At 49.2% G+C, this 19,438-nt stretch overlaps 2 protein-coding genes across 4 annotated transcripts; both read right to left on the bottom strand.

The window, feature by feature from the left end:
• Positions 1-194: 194 nt before the first annotated feature.
• HOXA6 (homeobox A6) lies at positions 195-17,515 on the bottom strand. Of its 3 annotated transcripts, XR_002123709.1 has the most exons (4): positions 16,349-17,515; positions 14,702-14,969; positions 9,060-9,163; positions 195-253 (listed from the first exon to the last, which is right to left on the bottom strand). XR_002123709.1 is itself a non-coding variant. In XM_019639938.1 (3 exons), exons 1-2 carry the CDS (start codon positions 16,788-16,790, stop codon positions 14,710-14,712), a joined length of 702 nt encoding a protein of 233 aa, XP_019495483.1. In that variant the 5' UTR covers positions 16,791-17,515; the 3' UTR covers positions 8,752-9,163; positions 14,702-14,709. The 3 variants fall into 3 exon arrangements, 2 of the variants coding, with proteins under 2 accessions (XP_019495483.1, XP_019495481.1); XM_019639938.1 differs by lacking the exon at positions 195-253 and having other exon boundaries at positions 8,752-9,163; XM_019639936.1 differs by lacking the exons at positions 195-253; positions 9,060-9,163 and adding an exon at positions 10,974-11,062.
• HOXA5 (homeobox A5) lies at positions 10,561-14,692 on the bottom strand. Its single transcript, XM_019639934.1, has 2 exons — positions 12,060-14,692; positions 10,561-11,062 (listed from the first exon to the last, which is right to left on the bottom strand). Exons 1-2 carry the CDS (start codon positions 12,952-12,954, stop codon positions 10,812-10,814), a joined length of 1,146 nt encoding a protein of 381 aa, XP_019495479.1. The 5' UTR covers positions 12,955-14,692; the 3' UTR covers positions 10,561-10,811.
• Positions 17,516-19,438: the final 1,923 nt, after the last annotated feature.

A 19,438-nucleotide genomic window follows, 5' to 3' on the forward strand; every position in this document is an offset into this window, starting at 1 on the left:
GATGATGGATACTGCTGTCCAGCCCCAGGCGGAAGGAGGGAACTGGCGCTCTGGCCCCCCCCCAACCCCCCAACTTTGAATCCCGCTGGGAATACCTGGCCCGTCAGGCGTCAGGTCCTGTGGGATGCCCAGGCCATGCCCGATGCGTGCCCTGCTTTTGGCCTAGGCCTCAGGGCAGCCGGGCGCCCGTGGCCCAGCGCTGACCTCCGGCCCAGCCTATCTGGGCCTGGCGTCCTCCAGGGTTCGAGGCCGACTGGGGAAAGAAATGGTGTCAGGGCCAAGGGGGGATTCTGGCTCTAATCCTGGTCCCGTAGTAACACGAATGAGGCCAGCAGACCCATTTTCTCACTAGCTGGTCCCCTGCCCCACATCGTGTTCGCCGCGTCCGCGCACAAGATCCCCGGGTTTGAGAAGCGGATCAGGAGCTGCAGAGGGTGGATGGGTGAGCAGCCGGAGGATAGAAAGCGAGGCTATGCCCATATAATTAGATGGGCACTTTTCATTTTCTCTTTCTTTTAGCAACAGAATCTATTTGGGGTTCTTTTTTCCAAGAAAGATCAGAACCTGATTTGATGAAGGTGTCGATGTGAGAGTTAAAACATGCTCGCCATTTACTATGTGCGATTGTGAGAGAGAAGGTGGCCCAAGGGTGGGAATGGATAGAAACGACGCCTCCACAAAATCAAGCTTGACACCAACAACTTCCTATTTCAGAACAATTCCCAAACAAAAAACAAGCTAAGGATAGACTAGGTACTGTGTCCAGTCTGATCGCTGACGGGTCTTTTCCCGCTAAGAATTTTACGTTTTGCCTTTTGAATGCTGCTCTCTCAGGCTGAATCTGAGGCTAGTTATATTTACAGGACAGCCTATAATTTCTGAATTGCTGAAAATTAGCATATTAACGATAATAGTAGCTCTGAAAAGGGAGAGAGAGGACGGTTACCTGCCATTTGGTAATTGAAATTTGATAGGTAAACTAATTACACTATTAACAAATAAATTACTTATTAATTCTACCTAATGTTGATCTTTGAAGTAAATACTGATGCCTTATACTTGAATTCTTTACTTTTCTGAGTAACAGACACACCTAGATCTTCTACTTTCAGCCTAGATTAAAGCAGTGCAAATTAGCATAGTCACCATTCTGAAAATACTTTCATATTGGCATGCAAAGCAAGGATTTTTCAGCTGGTGCACCTTATTTGATTTTTCAAAGAACAGCTCAAACAGCGTCTCACAACTGAGTCTGGAAAGCAGACAAGGAAAGTTATAGCCTAAGCCTGGAGACACTTCAAAAGGAATGTCAATTCTATCTTCATTTATATCGGTTACTCATATGAGTTACTAAATACTGGAATATCCATTTGATGGATAGTCATTTAATGCTTAGCCACATAATGCCTATTATATGGGACTAATCTTTAAACTAATTTAGGAAAAGAGGTTAAAAAAGGGATCATGTTAGCTTTCTAACTGGAATCACCCTGAAGTGGTACAAAGAGGTTTTCCACATTGACTGTGTGTCTGTGAAGAGTGCTGTCCATCGACGTGAGGCACCCTGAAAAAAATTTTTAATGAAATCTGAGCCACAGACAGAAACCAACGCTGAGTGTAATCTTTAGACAACCTCTCTAGACTCGGGGGGGAAATCTAGCCTGTGATACAGCTGCCTAAACCAGTATCTCTCTACAGCAAGAAAAAATAATATATACACATATACTGAATGTATATAATATGAATAATATACCTACATAATATAATTTACAAAACTGGGCCCTCTAAGCTTCAGGCGGAGAAAAAAAACATGACAAGGAAATTTTGCCGATCTCATGTCACGAGTACTAGGGTCTTAACCATGTCTGTTTAATATTATTTACAGACACTAAAACACAAAATTCATGTTGTTTAGCCTCAGAATCTTCTACCAGGTTTCAATTTTAAAATATTAACAAGGCACGGACACTGTTTTGTATATGGTTAACCTAAACGCGTTAACTGCGCCTGTGTTTCATGTGGTTCTATTACTTTAGGAAGATGGGCTTACACAGAATCCCCCAAGGCCTGTAACTTGTCTTTGTGGTTCCTATCATAAACACAAACGGAGCCAGGACCACCAAGTGTTATCTCACACACCGACATTTTGACATTTTACTGCAAGATTTATGGCTGTAATAAACAATCTCAGTACCTTTTCTGATCCTTCCACAATCTCTCTGTGCAAACCATAGCATCATTCCATTGAATCAAATAACATTTTGGAAAAAAAAACCATTTAAAAAAAACCTCTTGCCTTTACATAAGATCCAAGATACCAAAGGAAAGCCAGGAAGAAACTAACTCAATTAATAAATAAACTGAAGTTTACCAGCAGCATCTCGCCCGAGTAAAAGATGGGATGCTCTGAAATGGAGCAGAGAGGGAGCATGCTAATCTTCGCACACCAACTGGCTCTAGTCCCAAGCAGGGTGAAAGCGTTATCCTTTTCTTGGGAAACTGGTAAGCACATTTGCTCATTTCCACGTGCAGGGATAACATATATTCCCAACAAAAGCTTTCTTAAAATCCCATTAAGTGAAATAACTTTTCATCATGTCCTCGAATCCCAGATGGAGAAGGAGAGCGAAGGGAGTCCAAGGGAGAGGGAGGGCGAGAGGAAGGCAGTGTTTGCAGCCTAGTTTGAATCTGATTTGAATCATTTTGAATATATTTGGAACAGCCTTCCCTCTTGAATGCAACCCTGTCCCAAGTTTCAAAGTGACCGAACAGTGACACCGTGCGCATTTTGTTTCTTATTAATCTTACACATTGACAGTCTTTGTTAAATCACAAGGCGCGCCCTTCACCAGCCGACATTTTCATATTTGTTAGACGCGCTGACCTGAAGTTCACCTCGGCCTTGGACTTTGCGCTTCTAAAAGGTCTATACAGTGTCTTTTAGAGAGCAGGGTGCTTTGCCCAGGTCACTCCTTCTCAGGAAAAACCAACGTGGGGAAAGCAAAGGAAATGTAAACGTTACGGAATGTATTGACTGTATTTGTCCTTTGTTCTTTAGAGTGAGAGCCCCTCAGACTGACTGTTCTCTATCTGAAGCACATCTCTGGAAGCGCACACAGAAATGGCTGAATTTCAAAATGCCTGGTAGTGGCATTTGAAGGCTTCTCCCCACCCACACTAGGCATATGATTTTAGAGAAGCAATATTTTATCAGCCATTTGACCAATTAATTGTTTGGGGGTAATTTCCTTGTAGTGGTTTATAATTATGTGCAGGACCCAGGCATAAGGATTGAAATTTATATTCGGATTACACATGAATTTTAACTAGGCTCGTGTGAGAGGCCTAAAGATCAAAACTCTCCAAATAAAAAAGCACTAAAAGCAATAACCTTTGTAGGTACCTTTTACTGTAAAAACTAGCTAAGAGGTGTCTGTGATTGTTGAAGCTAACATGTTTCTAAGGCGTGGAACGTTTTTAACCAATAATACAATAACAAGTTTTTCTCTTAAGAGAGAGACACATAATTGTCTTGGTGAGTAATAGAGGGGGGTTTCAGTTTTCTTCATTTTGCTAGCCCAGATGTGGTGAAGTGTTCACTGCTGTAACAGTAATCACCACAGTTGTTCCCTTTCTTCTATTTTCATCTGGCACACCCCCCATTTGGCTTCAAGCTCTTGGCCAGAGTGAAAACTTTACACATCGCACAGTGGAAGCAATCTGATTACTTCCATGAAGGCAGTGTTTAGGAAATATTTGCCACTGAACGGACCTGGCACCAGGAAATCCAATCAACCAGAACATATTGGGGTGATCTTAAACATCCCTGCAAGAGCCTACATTGTGTGTAGTTGAATTAGCTTATCTCCAAAGTTAAACAGAAAAACCTAGAAACAAATGTTCATCTTTCTCTTCTCTGCTTTCCTACAATGGTTACTTAAAGATCAACACATAGAGAACGGAACTGTGTCCCCCAGAAAATAGATTCTAATGGCACCAACACTTACAGTTAATATAGGGGCATAAAAATATGTATATATTGTTTAGCTCTCCAGTTGCGATGCACACAGGAGGCAGAGTTCCAGTCAGCTTCCTTAACACACTGTTCCTTTTTTTTTTCTACTCTCCCACCCTTCCTCCTTAGCTTGCTCCCCCTGTCCTTAGCTTTTATTCCAAATGTATTTTTAAAGAATATTTTCTGGAGAATAGAAACCTGTCACAGTGGTCTGGCATTTGCGGATTCCACCTTCCTAGTCCAATGGCCATGTTCTTTACAGTTTGTTCACTTCTAGATTGTAGCATTTCTCTTACATTCAGTGTAGGGTTAACAGTAAACATAATGAAAAATTTCCAACTTCAGGGACATTTTCATGGTACCAATAAGCATTGTCTCACTGGTGGAGGGGTGGAGGAACCCTGTGCCTTCGAGGGGGGCAGGTTTCCCCTTCCTTCTTCCCCTTCCCAGCTCTAAAAACTCTTTGCGTTTAGAGGGTATTTCAGAAAAAGCATCCTGTGTTTGAAAATGGCAAAGAATACATTTTCCAAGAAGTGCCTGGGTTTACCCTTGTTCTCACACACTTTAGGAATCATTATACGTACTAAAAAGAAACAACTGGTCAATTAAAAATCACCATTTTCAAATAAAAGAAGTTTCCTACCCATTCTCTTTGCCCTTGAAGGGATGATAAACATTGGAAACTTGCTACATTATTTCTTAAAGGCCCACTGACGAGTTTTGAGCTTTTTAATTTTGTGACAAACCCACAGACTCCTGGTTCTCCAACCTCTAAGGTGTTGGTGTTTCAGTAATGTATGCCTATTTACCTGCTGCTATTCCCTTAGAGTGGGAGCGATAATTCAAGATGAAATACAGCATGTATTACTCTTGAAAAGAGGAATTTTCTATCCTTTTCTCCGTAATTGAGGTCATTCAACCACTAGGGTTCACCTGGAGTCCATACCGTGATACACGCGTCACTCTGAGCCATTTTATCTTTTGTGCTGATAGTCAAGATCGCAGCTCTAACATTGACATCAAACTCTGTCTGGGCAGATGACTAAGAGTGCTGCACAACGTAAACTTTTGACCCTCAACTTTTTGACCTGCAGTTGCAACTCACTAACCACAAAGATATACAAAGCTCTGCCTCTTCTTTCAGGGGAAGGGCCCCTCACAGGATCTCAGGGACGCCCTACTTCTGCCACTGCCTTCTGGCATAAGAGGGTGCATTGGATATTTTTGTGTGTTCCTGACTGTATTTCCTGTCAAATCAGCTTCCTACCTCTTTATGTCAGCACTTAAAATAGGAACGAGATTATTTTGAAATAACTCGTCATTACATTTACAAGGAAAATGTGGCATAGGATAGGGGAACCTCCCAAAAAGTGAAAGAAAAAAGAAGATGGGGAGAAAGCAGGTCATGAAAGTTGGAGACATTTTTTTTCCCTTTATTTAAAAATAAAGACGCAGCCTTAATTGTTGGGCAAGCTGGCCCAGGCAGGCGAGTTGACTGTGAACTTGTACTAAAGCGTGCTCTGCTGGCGATTCCTAGGGTGTGCAGATTTATCTTCTCTGCATTTACTTAACCTGGCAGTGAACTGCGCGGGCGTCATTTGTTAGGCGATGACAGACTTCACCTCCAGCAAGGGCTGCTTCACAAAATCGCAATAATTACCCAATAACCTTCATAACAAATATTATTATTGAAAAGACCAGTTTGTGGGGAGGGGGCCTGGTGGGAGAAGGACAGCTTTCTTTGTGAAAAACACCAAACAAAACAAACCTAGGCAGATCTTCCAGTCCTGGGGTTTGGGATGAAGAGGACTGTGGCTCCCCACTCCTACAGGGGCAGGAGCCTAGGTTGACCCCCTTAGCCCCGTCTGGAAGCCCCATGTATAGTTTCGTCATTGACTAGAAAGAAATTCTGCCTTAGAAGCCAGAGGGATGGAGCCCACACTGCTCTGCACTCTCCATGGTGGGCAAACCTCGGACAGACTCCCAAGCTAAGGCAGGGGGAGAGGCTTTGAAGGGCATCTTTTAAGTTAAAAGGATTGTTTTCCTCTGTAATAGCCCATCTTTCAGGATGTAATTTGCTCTCCCCTCACTAATTGTTTGGATATAATACTCTTCACATCTCAACAAATGAACATGACTTGTTTCTGGTAGAAAATTCTGTCTTGCTCTCCCAGAGCTGCCAACAATGAAGCAGGGGAAAGAGCAGAGAGAAAAGGAATCTTGGCATAATGTTGTGAAATTAGACCATGGAAACCCTAACAAACCCCTAAGTGAGTGTGACCAGAAGCTTCCTATTATATTTATAGTTCAGGAAATATTGTCTCTTCAGCTTGTAGAAACAAACCGGGCCCTGCACATTGCGGACACCTTCTCCTTTTACAAGATGAGGAGCACAGACAGACACCTCTGCCACCGGCTCAGGCTGGATGTCTTCATAAAGCCCTCAATGACAGAGATTTTTTTTCCCTAAGTAAGTTCCTCTGCAACAACAACCCAAAAGAACGCAGGAGGAGAAAGAACTTATCTACAAAACGAGCAGAGAACCAGCCATGCTCTTTACTACGCTTCTTATGAAAATAGGAAGCAAGGAAAAAATTCCTCTAATAATTCTCACATAGGTCTGACTGAATGCTGTTATTTTTTAAAAAGTCATTTAACTCCATGTGAGTTGGCCTACTCCTTAAACTCTCAAGTTGTATGAAGATTACAACAGACAGAAATAAGCAAGCTGACAATATTTATAGCTTCTAGTTCTCTTAAATCATGGGAAAGAGTCTCTATATTGTGTGATGCTGGCTATGGGTCCCACAGCCTTTCTGCCCATTTCCACACCCCAGGGTGGGATGTGGCCACGGAGGTAGTGTGGCTGCTTCCTCCAGGCAAGTGACTCAAGTGAACCTGCCAGCAGCCCTATCACTCTTTTTTCTGCTACTAATTTTAGTCACCAAGAAATTACTCAAGCAAGATCACCAAATGAGCCACTAAAACAAAACCTTCACTCAATACTTTCCAATAAAGAACTCAAAACTCTGAGCAGCAAAACAAAGACTCCAGGAATTCTCACAAACGCATAAAATAATAAAAGAGAACCCAAATAAGTGTTTCTACTCTGGTTCCCACTAAGATGCAGACACATTTTCTTGAGTGTTGCAGTAGCAATGCTCACTTTAACAGGTTACACACAATGACTTCAGGGATTCGCCTTGCCACTCATTATTCAAGAGATGTGGGACTGGTGGGAGGGTTTCGATTTTTCCAAAACTTCCCAGGTTTTGCTTTTTGGACCTCTGACTTTGGGGACATCTGTTAGACTTATTTTGAGTGTAAGTGGCCTCTGCACAATAAAGTTTGTTGAAATTTCAAATTAATACTTTAAAGTTTTTCACTTTAAGCAGCTAGTATATATGTTTACCAGTTAGCACTTGCAGAAAACTACCCAGTTCCTAAGGAGAAACACATTTGGAGACCCAAGGTCCCATTTTTTGTTTCATTTCTGTGTTGAAGAATTTGGCTTAATTCCTCAGATGGGATAGGGGGAAATCTGGTAGGTCTCTTGTGGGTGCCCATCCAGAGAAAGACCCCAGGAAAGGCTACAGCGTCCCCAGCCACAGCTTTGCCACTGAAGAATGTGGGGGGTTGGGGCCAGAGGGGGTGACTGAGGCCAAGCTGGAATTGCACCCAGGAAAAATTTATTTCACCTTACTTCACCCGTTGGTGCAATATTGGGGACTGTTTTGGAAATCATAGATTATGTAAATTTCCTGGGATCAAACAGTAAGAGCAGCTAACAAAAGAAAGGCGGAAATCTCCTAATGACAAACGACCGATTTCTTCCCTAAACTACCCTTTATGACGTGTCAGGGAAAACAATCTAATGGCTCTGGGGACTTTTAAGTTGGGCATTGAAGACACCTCCATTTCCCCCCAAACTTTAGGGCACAGTTTGGAAGAATTTCCCCTGCATGTTAAGGGAAAGTGAATTTCTCTCATCTTTAGTGTTATCTAGGGGGACGCCTGTTTTGCCTTTTGAGGGTCCTATAGGTAGATAGTTTAGTTCTACAAAGGAGGAGAGGAAAAGGAAAGAAGAGAGGGAGAAGAAAGGCAAGGCGGAAGAAAAGAAAGCGCTTTAACTCCTTTCATTTAGCCTGGGGATTCAAACACTAAAGTTAAATCCGGCCATAAAGTTTATTGCTTCAGACTCACAGGCGGGTGAGAACAGTGCCATCGAAATAAAACGAACGTGCAGGCCTGCAAGGTTCAGGGCCTGGTCCCGGGTGCGGGGGAGGGGGTGGTGAACCATACCCCCAGGTGGGGACCCGAAGTCCCCCAGCGTCCAGTGGGCGCTAGCGTCCTGGCCTCGGCCTGGCAACCGAGGGGCCCAGCCTGGAGGTGCGGCCCGCTCCTCGCCGTCCTCTGACACCCTCCAGATCTCCCCAGCCAGCCTAAAACCCTGCCCCGAAGGCAGCCGCCTCAATTCAGTGCTGCCAAAAGACCCAGGCCCGCGAAGACATATTGCCACAGCCCCGTAAGGAATCCCGCCAGAGTCCGCCTCGGCCCTGCCCGGGCCTTTCTTTCAAACTCCAAGCACTCCCAAGCGCAGCACGGCCCTCGGCGCCCGCGGCCCCGCGCCCCACTGTCGCCCAGCCCCCACCCCAGGGCTCCGCGACCCCCCGAAGACCCGGGACCCGCCAGCCCAGGAATGGGGGGCCGGCCCTGCCAAGTCTCCACACACTGGCTCATTCGCACACAAAAATCGTCTATTTGCACGCCGGCGAGAGCAGCGGAAGTCATTAACATCCGCGGTGGTGCAACAATTAAAGTTAGGCCCGGGGATGCAGCCCGGCTACAGGCGCTGCTCACCGTGGTGGCTCCGCAGACAAGGCTCCTAGCTCTGATCAGGGAAGCAGAGGAAAAGTTTGCTCTCCCCTTTTGAATTCAGAGGCAACCTCAGAGTTATTGAGCCAGAGAAATAGAAAAAGCAAGATCAAGGAAGAAAGTTTCCAGAGTACAAATAAACTTGAAAGCGCTCAGGAGGCGAACTTACCTTAACTCGAAGGGAGCCATTTTTCAGAGAGTTTTGAGAACTTGTGGTTTGGACACTTCTGGACCTAAAATTGACAATTTGAATGACCAGGCAGCACACGTAGCCTGCAAAAGAGTCAAATGGAGTCCAGCGTCAGTGAGATTATATGTTATGTGGTATATAATGTTGGATGTCAACTCCCCAAAACCATAAAACTTACTTTAATGGCCCCACGTGACGTTTTATAGCCAGTGAGCCGATCTGTCTGTGCTATGGATGATTTTACGATCTAATTCATAGACAAAACCCTATTCATTTGGCACCCAAATGTCATATAGCCGGAACTGGGGCTTATAAAGTTTACTGTTTTATAACTTTTAAAAGGAAAGACGGCATCAGTGTAAGCAGTCGGTAAATGTGCAAATCTCTAGTTGCGCTTTAGCTGCTCTGAGGAGTTTTCCCAATCGAGCTAAGATGGGGTAAGTACCTTCCATTTGTAGCAAATTAATTGTGGCAAAAGAAGCCAACTGGGTTTAGGGTGAGGAGTGGGAAGGGGTGTCTGTGTCGGTTGGGGAAGGTTTGGGGACCACAACTTGGCATAGCAGCCTCTTCAAGTGGAGGCCCAGGATGGTCTTAGGAAAGAGGCAGCATCTATGTGGGCCCAGAGGGCCACTAACAAAGCCCTAGGCTTTTCTTCCTTTCGCTCTCTTCCTCTTTTATTTTTATTTTTTGTACCCAGCAAGTTAACTTGGTTTCCTCAGGGATGGGCAGGTTGGACTCAGGCTTTGGAACCACCTACAGCTTTTCCACCTTCTGCCCTGAACTTTCTGATGGGTCAGAGGTAGTTAAGGAGGCGGTGGGTCAGAGTGTTGGTCTGAGGTCTCCTTGCACAGGCAGGCTGCTCAGGTGGCCTCAGACTCACCCACTCTCAGAACTGGACAGACAGACAGAAGAGCAGAAAGAGCAGCGCACTATTGGGCACAAACCAGACCAAGAGAACTTACAATAGAAAGTTTATTTTTTGTTTCCAGTCAGTATTTTTTTTCCTTAAAAACAAATACAAAAAAAAAAAAAGCTGATCACAGTTTGCTTAAACAGCCAGACTTGGACAATATTTGTAACTTTGTTCACAAAAACATACATCACTGAAGCTGCGCTTATAAGAGCCACTTCCAGAGTTCGTGCAAAGGGTCCTACAAAGGCACGCAGGGACACACCGCTCGGAGTCACAGTTTTCGTCACAGAGTCACTAGTCACTACACGTCAAACAAGTTAAGTTGTGTCTCATCAAGTCACCTCTACAACAGCATTAATTACACAAGAAATATAGGTAGTTTGAATAAAAATATCTTTAACAGCTTGGAGCTATTGAGACAGGAACACTTCCACTCACATGCAGTTAAACAACTGGAGTGCAACACACAACATTGGCACTAAACGAGGTCGAAGGGGGACTTTTTTGTGTGTTTTTTTTTCTCTTTTCTTTTTTGTTATAGTTACTTCAAGTAACACAGCTTGCTTCATATAAATAAGTTAAAACATCTATTTTTTTTCAAGACAAAGCCATTCAGGACAAAGAGATGAACAGAAAGCAGAACTACTTATACAGGCGCTATAATGGCAATAAACAGGCTCATGATTAAAAGATGAATTAGGGCAACGAGAACAGGGCTTCTTCACAGAAGGAACACAAGGGAGTTTCAGAAAGTCACCTTAGTACTGACACTACGCGGGATCCGCTAATACTGCTCAGTACTTTAAACGCTCAAATACTCAGGGGCGGAAGGCCCCTCCCGCCGCCGCCATGCTCATGCTTTTCAGCTTATTATCTTTTTTCCACTTCATTCTCCGGTTTTGGAACCAGATTTTAATTTGTCTCTCGGAGAGGCAAAGAGCATGTGCTATTTCAATCCTTCTTCGGCGGGTCAGGTAGCGGTTGAAGTGGAATTCCTTCTCCAGCTCCAGGGTCTGGTAGCGCGTGTAGGCCGTCCGGGCCCTTTTGCCTTCCGGGCCACCTATGTTGTCTGCAACAGAAAAGTCAGCGGTTTAGCCACCAACTCCTCAACCCCTGATTACCAAAAGTCTGCCAGCTGGACGAGCCAGGGTCCTGAACAGGGAACAGGGGAGAAAAGCTCAACAAGTCCTCCCTCCTCGCCTTCCCACCCCTCCCGAATTTCCTTCCCTCTTCCTTTCTAGAAAGAAAACAATACGATTTGGACTCTGGGAACAATCGGCCCATCCGAGGCTGGAGCCGCGTCCCGGAGGATCGCCTGGCTTTCCCCTCACCCTTCTCCTGCCCTCTGGCCCTGCCCTAGGCGCCCTGAGGCGGGGGCACAGCCCCCCCGAGGCTGCCTACCGCTCAGAAACCCACCAAAGCAAGGCCCTTTTCTGAGCGTCCAAGTGGCCTCCAGGTCACCCTCCCTTAAAGTTCCAACCCTGCAAGCCGCCTCCTGTTCCAGCCTGCACGCTTGGGGCGCCTGCTTTCTTTTTCTTCCCTTTCCTTTCCTGCTTTCCCTCCTGCCCCCAAACTTCAGAATCCCGCCGGCTCTCGCCTGGATTATTCCCCCCCAAGCCCCTTTTTGGGGACTCTAATTAGTAACGCTGTTTCCCCAGCGTAGTCCTCATAAATTATCAGCCCTGACAAGCCCGATTCACGGCCCCTACTGCCATCCTGTACCTCTTCTGCGCCCTGCTCGGCTGGCCTGACCCGGGAGCGCGTTCCGAGGCGCTGGGGTTCGACATGTTCTTTTTCCTTTCCCCCCTTTCAACGTCTAAACTTGCCTGGCAATCGGCCCTCTCCCCTCACCTCCACTTGCGAGCTCTGGGCGCTGCAGAGAAGAGAAGGAGGAAGGAGGAAGGAGGAAGGAGGAAGGCAGGGAAGGAGACCGGCGGGGAGAGGCTCCAGAGGGCTGGAAGAGGCGAGACCAGGAGAGAGACGGGGAGAGAGGGCGGTAAAGGAGAGAGGGGGACCGAGTGCTGCGTCCCCGCGGCCGCGTGGATTTAGGAAAAGGCTGGCTTTACCATGACTTATGTGCAGCTTGCGCATCCAGGGGTAGATCTGGGGTTGGGCAGGCGGCGCCGGGCTCGGCTCGCTCTGCGCGCTCGCCTGCTCGCTGCTGGCGGGGGCGTCCTCCTCGGTTCCGGACGCTGTGCCAACCCCCTCTCTGCTGTTGATGTGGGTGCTGCCGGCGTTGGCCGAGGCGCCGCTGGAGTTGCCCAGGGAGTTTTTCCCGCCGTGGTGGCTGTCGCTGCCGGGCGAGGGGGCCACGGCGGAGCAGGGCAGCGGGTCGGGCGGAGGCGAGTGCGTGGACGTGGCCGGCTGGCTGTACCTGGGCTCGGCGGGCGCCGCGCTGGCGCCGGCCGCGTAGCTGCGGGCGCGCTCCCCGGAGCCAAAGTGGCCGGAGCCCGAGCGGCCGACGCTGAGATCCATGCCATTGTAGCCGTAGCCGTACCTGCCGGAGTGCATGCTCGCCGAGTCCCTGAATTGCTCGCTCACGGAACTATGATCTCCATAATTATGCAACTGGTAGTCCGGGCCATTTGGATAGCGACCGCAAAATGAGTTTACAAAATAAGAGCTCATTTGTTTTTTGATATGTGTGCTTGATTTGTGGCTCGCGGTCGTTTGTGCGTCTATAGCACCCTTGCACAATTTATGATGAATTATGGAAATGACTGGGACATGTACTTGGTTCCCTCCTACGTAGGCACCCAAATATGGGGTACGACTTCGAATCACGTGCTTTTGTTGTCCAGTCGTAAATCCTGCCTGATGACCTCTAGAGGTAAACTCGTGCACTAATGGGGGAGTTGGGTGGAGGCAAGAGGGGTGGCGCGCGCGCCCCAGGCGCGTGCCCGCCGCCCGCCGCCGCCGTTCAGTCGGACTCGAGCGCCACCCGCTGGAGGCAGGGCGCATCGCCCCGCTTCCGACCCGGGGCTGCAAGGGCCGGGGTCGAATTGAGGTTACAGCCCATTATGGCAAAATTATTGCATTTCCCTCGCAGTTCCATTAGGATGTACCAATTGTGAGGCCGTCAGCTGCCGATCGCGTGCCCGGCGAGGATGCAGAGGACTGGGGGAAGATGGTGACTTGGATTTTATTTACAACAACTTTATTTCCCCGCTGTGTAGCCCCTCTTATTTTTGTGTCGAGGTTGGGGGTCGGTTCTGCCCGTGGTGCCGGCAGCTCTGAAATTTGAAAATACAGATATCACCTTCGGGGGAGGGGGGAGGCCATTTAGCCAATTGGAGAAATAAATCCTGCCCACAGCAGCAGCTACAATTATGGCTCTGTTTTTGCGAGCGCATGAGGGACAGTGTCCCTGCCGCTCTTAAATGACAGGCGTCTATTAAAGATAGCTTTTGTGTAGTGCTTCTCCGAGGCGAGGTCAAATTCCATACACTTTTATAACCAGTTTCGATTTTTCTTTCGTGTAAATATGGTTTTCACGTCGTTAGTTTGCTATTTGATTTGTTTTAAGTATCCAGCCTGGAGAATCTTCAGCACTGGGTCCTTTTCCTCTAGCCACCCGGGCCCCAAGTCGAAGGGTTCTCTGTGAACCCAGCGAGTGGGCCCAGGCTCCCCGCAGCCACAGAAGCTGCTTGGGGGCTGGGGATCCGTGGGCCGAGTTATTAGGGTCTTGCTTAAACCTCCAGGAGTAAAATGAGCGCGCTAAGGAAAGCATTTCGTGGCAGTAGTATCTCCGTAGTTATTTTCCTGGGATCTGAAAGACGAAAGTAAACCACGAATATAGCCGAAAGGCATGGGGGGATCTCCTCGCTGGAGGCCCAGCGTCGCAGGCGCCCCTGGCACGTTTGGAAACCAGAACTCTTGCCGCTCCCACGGCCCTGGGCCCCTCCTTAGGTCCTGAAAGCTGCTGTGGTGGCAGCACCGGCACGATCGGAGGCAAGGAGCGGGAATCCGAAGCCCGGGTCCTTCGGGAACCCAGTCGCTCCCGGGGCTGTAAAGTTCCACCCGCGCCCAGGTTGACTGGGCTCGGCTGAGGCTGAGGCTGAGGCTGAGGCTGCTTCTCTTCCACGGACGGTTGCGCGCAGGGCTGAAAGACTAGGCTCTCTCAGGGCCCCCTTTGTTCCTCGCGCTTCTTCCTGTCTGGGGGCTGCCTGGAAGGCCACCGCAGTGATGGGGCCCCAGCCTTTAGGCCCTCTGTTTGCAGTGGCCCGAGTCGATTTGGTGGTGCCCTCCGGGACTTGATGGCAAGGAATCGAGGCCAAAACGCCCAGACATCAAAAGGGGCTCGGTCCCGGGGTTCTTTCCTCTCCAGAAACCCCGCGTCCCGAGCTCAGGGGCGTGCACAGGCGCTAGTACAAGAGCCAGAGACGAATTTGGGGCGCGCCCTGGGATCCGGAGCGGGCTTGAGCAGCCTTGGAGAGCGGGGCTGTGGGTGCATTGCGACTCGCTCCACCGCTGGGATTGGCTGTGTGTGTGGTTTTTTTCTTTCTTTCTTCTTTTCTTTTTTTCTTTCTTCTTCTATTATTATTATTTTTTTGATAAGAAATAAATGCTCAGGCGTTTGCAAAGCCCTGGGCTCCCCTGAAGCTGCGGAGACCCCCCCGGATGGGAGCAGGCGGGGAGAAAAGTTGGGGAGCAGGCAAAGGCAAGGGGGCAAAGCCAAGGGAGGTTGCGGCGCTGGCCTGGTCCTTACCCAGGCGTCTACTCGCCCGCCTTTGCCTCAGCTTCCTCCCCACTGGGCTGTGTGGAATTGATGAGTTTATTTTCCTTTTTCCACTTCATGCGGCGGTTCTGGAACCAGATCTTGATCTGGCGCTCGGTGAGGCAGAGCGCATTGGCGATCTCGATGCGGCGGCGCCGTGTCAGGTAGCGGTTGAAGTGAAATTCCTTCTCCAGCTCCAGCGTCTGGTAGCGCGTGTAGGTCTGGCGGCCTCGGCGCCCGTGACTCCCATACACAGCACCTGCGGGTAGAAATGGCCAGGCGCCGGTGAGCCAGGATCGGGCAGCCGAAGAAGTCAGCCCCGCACCCAGCGCTCTGGGCCTCTGGGCTGGAAACCACCCGCCTCCACTCCATCTTCTCCCACTACATCTTGGGCCGAAAGCCGGATGGATGGGAGAAGATTATTTCATACCAAGCGAGATATTTTCCACCTAAAACAACTTGGGGTGGGAAGTTACTGTTTTTGAAAAATCTGTTCTGTAAGAAACCATTACAAGCAAAAGAATATAATAAGCATTCTTAATTCGGGGTACCTAAGTCGTGTTTTTGTGGGGGTAGTGTGTGTGTGTGTATGCGAGTGGTCCGTGTGGAACACTGTGTGAGTAGGGTACACACTTCATATTCACACACAGATCTCTGTGAACATGTTACTGTGGCCAGCCATGTCGAGACTCAACACGCTTTTGGGAAAATCAAAATGGTCAGCCTTCTCAAATCTTTGTAAATTCCCCCCAATTGTGTGGCCCTTTGGAGAAACACAGAGCTCCCATGAAAAAAACAAGTGGATTTTAAAGCAAAACACCGTAAGTTTTTAAATCCGCGTTAGGCTGAGTCCTGCTCCAAGGAGTCCCTGTGGAGTTGTTTGAAACCAGGGGCGAAGAGATGGAACTATGGACCATCTGGGGTACCTGGAAATGTAGGGCTGTGATGGGCTGTCAGCTCTGGTGCCAAAGGGGCCCATGGGGGGGGGATCCCCCAAGCTAGGTGTATGAGACTCAGGCAGGGCCCCAGAAGGAGGCAGAAGTTGGCTGTAAGTGAGCACTTGAGTGGAAAGGGGAGGAGGGGTGGGAGGAAAGAGAAAAAAACATTGAGGCTGGGGATGTGGCCCTCCAAGGCTTTGGGGAGACCCTGGAAGAGGTCACATGAGGGCCTCTCTCTCTATGGGTTTCTGAAGGGCAGAAAGGAGAAGGGGTTGCGAGGTGAAGGGGAGTTATCAGTGGTGGGTGAGAAAGCCATCTCCGCTTGGGAACCTGAGCAGGGTGTTACCAGGGTACAGTGTGGCCAGGTGCTCCCTCCCATTTATCCTAGCCCTGTCTTCAGGTTGCCCCTGTCACAGGGTCTCACATAGTATGGCAGTGACCCCTACACACTCCCCTAAGGTGTCACCTTACATGGACACTAGTGGCCTGCCTTCACTCTTCCACAGCTTGATTGCCCCATTGGGAATGGGTTGGGTTTTTCAAAATCTCTTTTTAAAAAGCCAAATAAACTTTGTTCATTCTTTCCTTCTGTGTTTCTATTTCCTCTGTCGACTTTCTCTGTCTCCTCCTTCCTCCTTTCCCTGCCTCCTTCTCCCTCTCCCTCCACTCTCTTGGGGGGGGCTACAGGGAAATGCCTTACCCGCGCAGGAGTTCATCCGCTGCATCCAGGGGTAAACAGGGCTCGTGTACTTCCGGTCGGTGCCTTCGTCATGGAGGGCTTTGCCCGGCACACTGCTGCTGTCGGGTTTGTACTGCTGCTCGGGAGAAAAGTGCAGGTAGTCCCCGGGGCCCCTCTGCTTCCCACTGCCCGAGGGCGAGGCGCCACTGAGGTCCTTATCAGAATAGAAACACGAGGCCCCGTATTCGTAGGACGCCCGGTTGCAGGCCAGGACCGAGTTGGACTGTTGGTAGAAACAAGGTGAAGTGTACGTCTTGTCCGGGAGGCTCGACGCCCCGTACGAGGCCGGGAAGGGCCTCAGCGCGTCATAGCCGGCCGGGTAGAGGGGCAGCTGGCCCAAGAAGGAGTCCTGGCCGCTGGGCAGGCTCCCGGGGAAAGTGGGATTCACAAAATAGGAACTCATTTGCGCGCCCCACTGCAGGACTGTGATTTGTTGTGTATTAGTACATCTGGCTATAACTATTAGTAGTCATCGAACTGGTTTGTTTCTGGATGGCCGAACGCCAAAAGCGACAGCAGCAAATCGCACCAGCTGACGCGGCGGTGGCCAATGGGAGCGAGCGCCGGAGCCCGCTCCCCGGGGACCGCGGCGACCGAGGCAGCAAAGTTACAAACAGCCCCCAGCCCGCCCGCCCGCCGCCCGCCCGGCAGATTAATGGGCGCGCACAGCCGGCCCGCCCGGCTCCCTTTCCCGAACGCCGGCGGCGGGCACTGCCGGGGCAGGGGCGTTCGGATCAGGCCCGGGTAGGGGCATCCGTGCCGCCGCCAGGCCCGCCAGGCCCGTTCTTTCCTCCTCCCCTTTTTGCCTTGCTAGCTTTTGCTGGTTTTCACCTCCAAACAGGAAACCTGACAGCCCTGCGCCGGGGGCGTGGGGGGGGGGCGAAGGGTCGGTGACAAGAACGGCTAGACTCTGTGCGGCCTGCCCTCCCGGCAAGGCCCTGAGTTTGCCCCTCCCCCTGCACTCCCCTACCCTTGGGTGCGGGTTCCGGAGCCAGAGAAGGGCTCTGCGAAACCAGGCCTGAGCTTCCTTGTCCTTACTCCTGGCGCCTTAGGAATCGGTGCATCCCCCGCCCCCTCTCCTTCTCCACTCCCACCAGGAGCCTGGGCCTGCCAGCCAGTTAGGGCGGAAGGCTCACCTGAAGCTGACCAGAACGTGGCCAAGTGTCGTCTCTTCCCCCGCGGACCCCCTCCTCCTACAAACAACACATCTCCTTTGAGTCCCCAATCGCCCCCCATCAATGGCCAGCGACTGCCTGGCCTCAAAGCACCCCCACAAGCTGTGCGCCCCCATCCCGCCTTTGAACCCAGGGACCCAGAGGCCAGAAATCACTGGTTTCAACAAGAAAGGGACCTACAGAAGAGTAACCGTGAGACTGAGCACGGAAGCCAGCCGTGCGACCTGCTCCCCTCACCCAGCGAATCGCCCTCCGCCACCTGGACTGCTCAGAACCGAGAGACCCAGATGTGGGATCTCTGTTCTCATTCCAGAGGTGCAGGCGACCCCAGGGTCCCTGGCCCAGCCGGGCACAGAGGGCAGTCCTGCTGGGCCCGAGGCTGCAAGATAATTGATGTGCTTGGTTTCGGGGAGCCCCACGCCCCACAGTGTCCTGGGGTGTGTCCTCTTTTTTGCCTTTCCCCGGACTGGTCCAGGGCCTGCCTCCGGCAGTCACTCCAGAATGGGGATCAGTTGTCTCGCCGGCTCCAGGAAATCGTCTGAATTGCTTTTACCGCAGTCCCAGGCCTGGCCTTTCCCAGACTGGACATGAAAAGCCTGTCCTGAGCTCCTCTCTCTTGCCTGAGAGGTGTGCCTTCCAGACAGTTGACTTTTACAGCGCATGGATCAATCTCATTTTGTAAAATGTGATATCTTTCCAATGGCATTTTTATGACCGTATTTGTTGGGCTTGTAAAACCCCTTGAATTAGCTTTAAAATCCTCAATTCTGTGGAGGTTGAAGAAAGACTATTTATACGATTTGGTTGAATATCTGGAGGGTGTTTATAAGATCTGTAAAACTATGGCAAACACAGAGAATGGAGTTCAGGACTTTGGGGGTGGCAATGCCCCCCTAGGAAGCTGGCAACAACTTTCTTAAATTCTTCCTTGCTTTTCGATTTTTCCCCCCTGTCCTCATTCCCCCAAAGAGAAAAAAAATGGGAAAGCACTGCGCTAAGGTCGACCTCCACAAAGCCTAGTGTGCACCCTTGAAAGCGGCTGTTGCCAATCTTCTGGGGGCTGTGCCTAGAAACCTTGTGGTTGCATCCCAATAAATCTAAGCCGGGAAAGTTTCTCCTTTGCATATATAATGAAGGACCTGGAGGAGAGGATAGAATTTAACATTTCCCTTGCATTTCTTCAGGGAAAGGATACGACAGATGAAAATGAAAACTCGAGTCAAAAATTAAAAAGGGAATTATTTTTTAAAGCTACATTCCAAGAATATCATGTTTGAGTTATTGTTTCTTAAACAAGACCATCAGGTGACAGTGACTTCAAGCAAGTTATAACGTAAGATGAAAAACATTTGGAGATATTGACAAATGTTTACATTTATAATTTCTGCTTCATTCCTCCACGTACCATAGTGTTGGGGCTGGTGGCAGTTTACTACTGTTATTATTATTATTTGTTATGTTTTGACCTGGATTCTCGATCTAATAATGATCCCAGCCAACAAGAGAATTTGATTTCTCAGCTAACAGCCAAAAAACCATTATATTTCTAGCTTCTATAGGCACTAAGATGGAAAAAATTGATTAAATTGAAATCTCTATGTTAGCCAAGGCTGGTACCTATCATGTTGGCAGCCGCCCAAATTTATTTCTCCAACCAGCATTATATATATATATATAGAGAGAGAGAGAGAGAGAGAGAGAGAGAGAGAGAGAGAGGGAGAGAGAGAGAGAGAGAGAGGGAGAGAGACACTCAGGCAAGAACAGGAACCCCAGACTTTGGGGAGAGCCTTTTCTGGGATGGTGAGAATGGCCACCAGAGCTCCCTCTTCTTCGTTAAAGCCACGCCGAAAGTCCACTTACCTTTCAGCTGCTCTTC

The sequence above is a fragment of the Hipposideros armiger genome, unplaced genomic scaffold (genome assembly GCF_001890085.2).
Source record: "Hipposideros armiger isolate ML-2016 unplaced genomic scaffold, ASM189008v1 scaffold_47, whole genome shotgun sequence".
In the NCBI taxonomy this organism is placed as follows: Eukaryota; Metazoa; Chordata; class Mammalia; order Chiroptera; family Hipposideridae; genus Hipposideros; species Hipposideros armiger.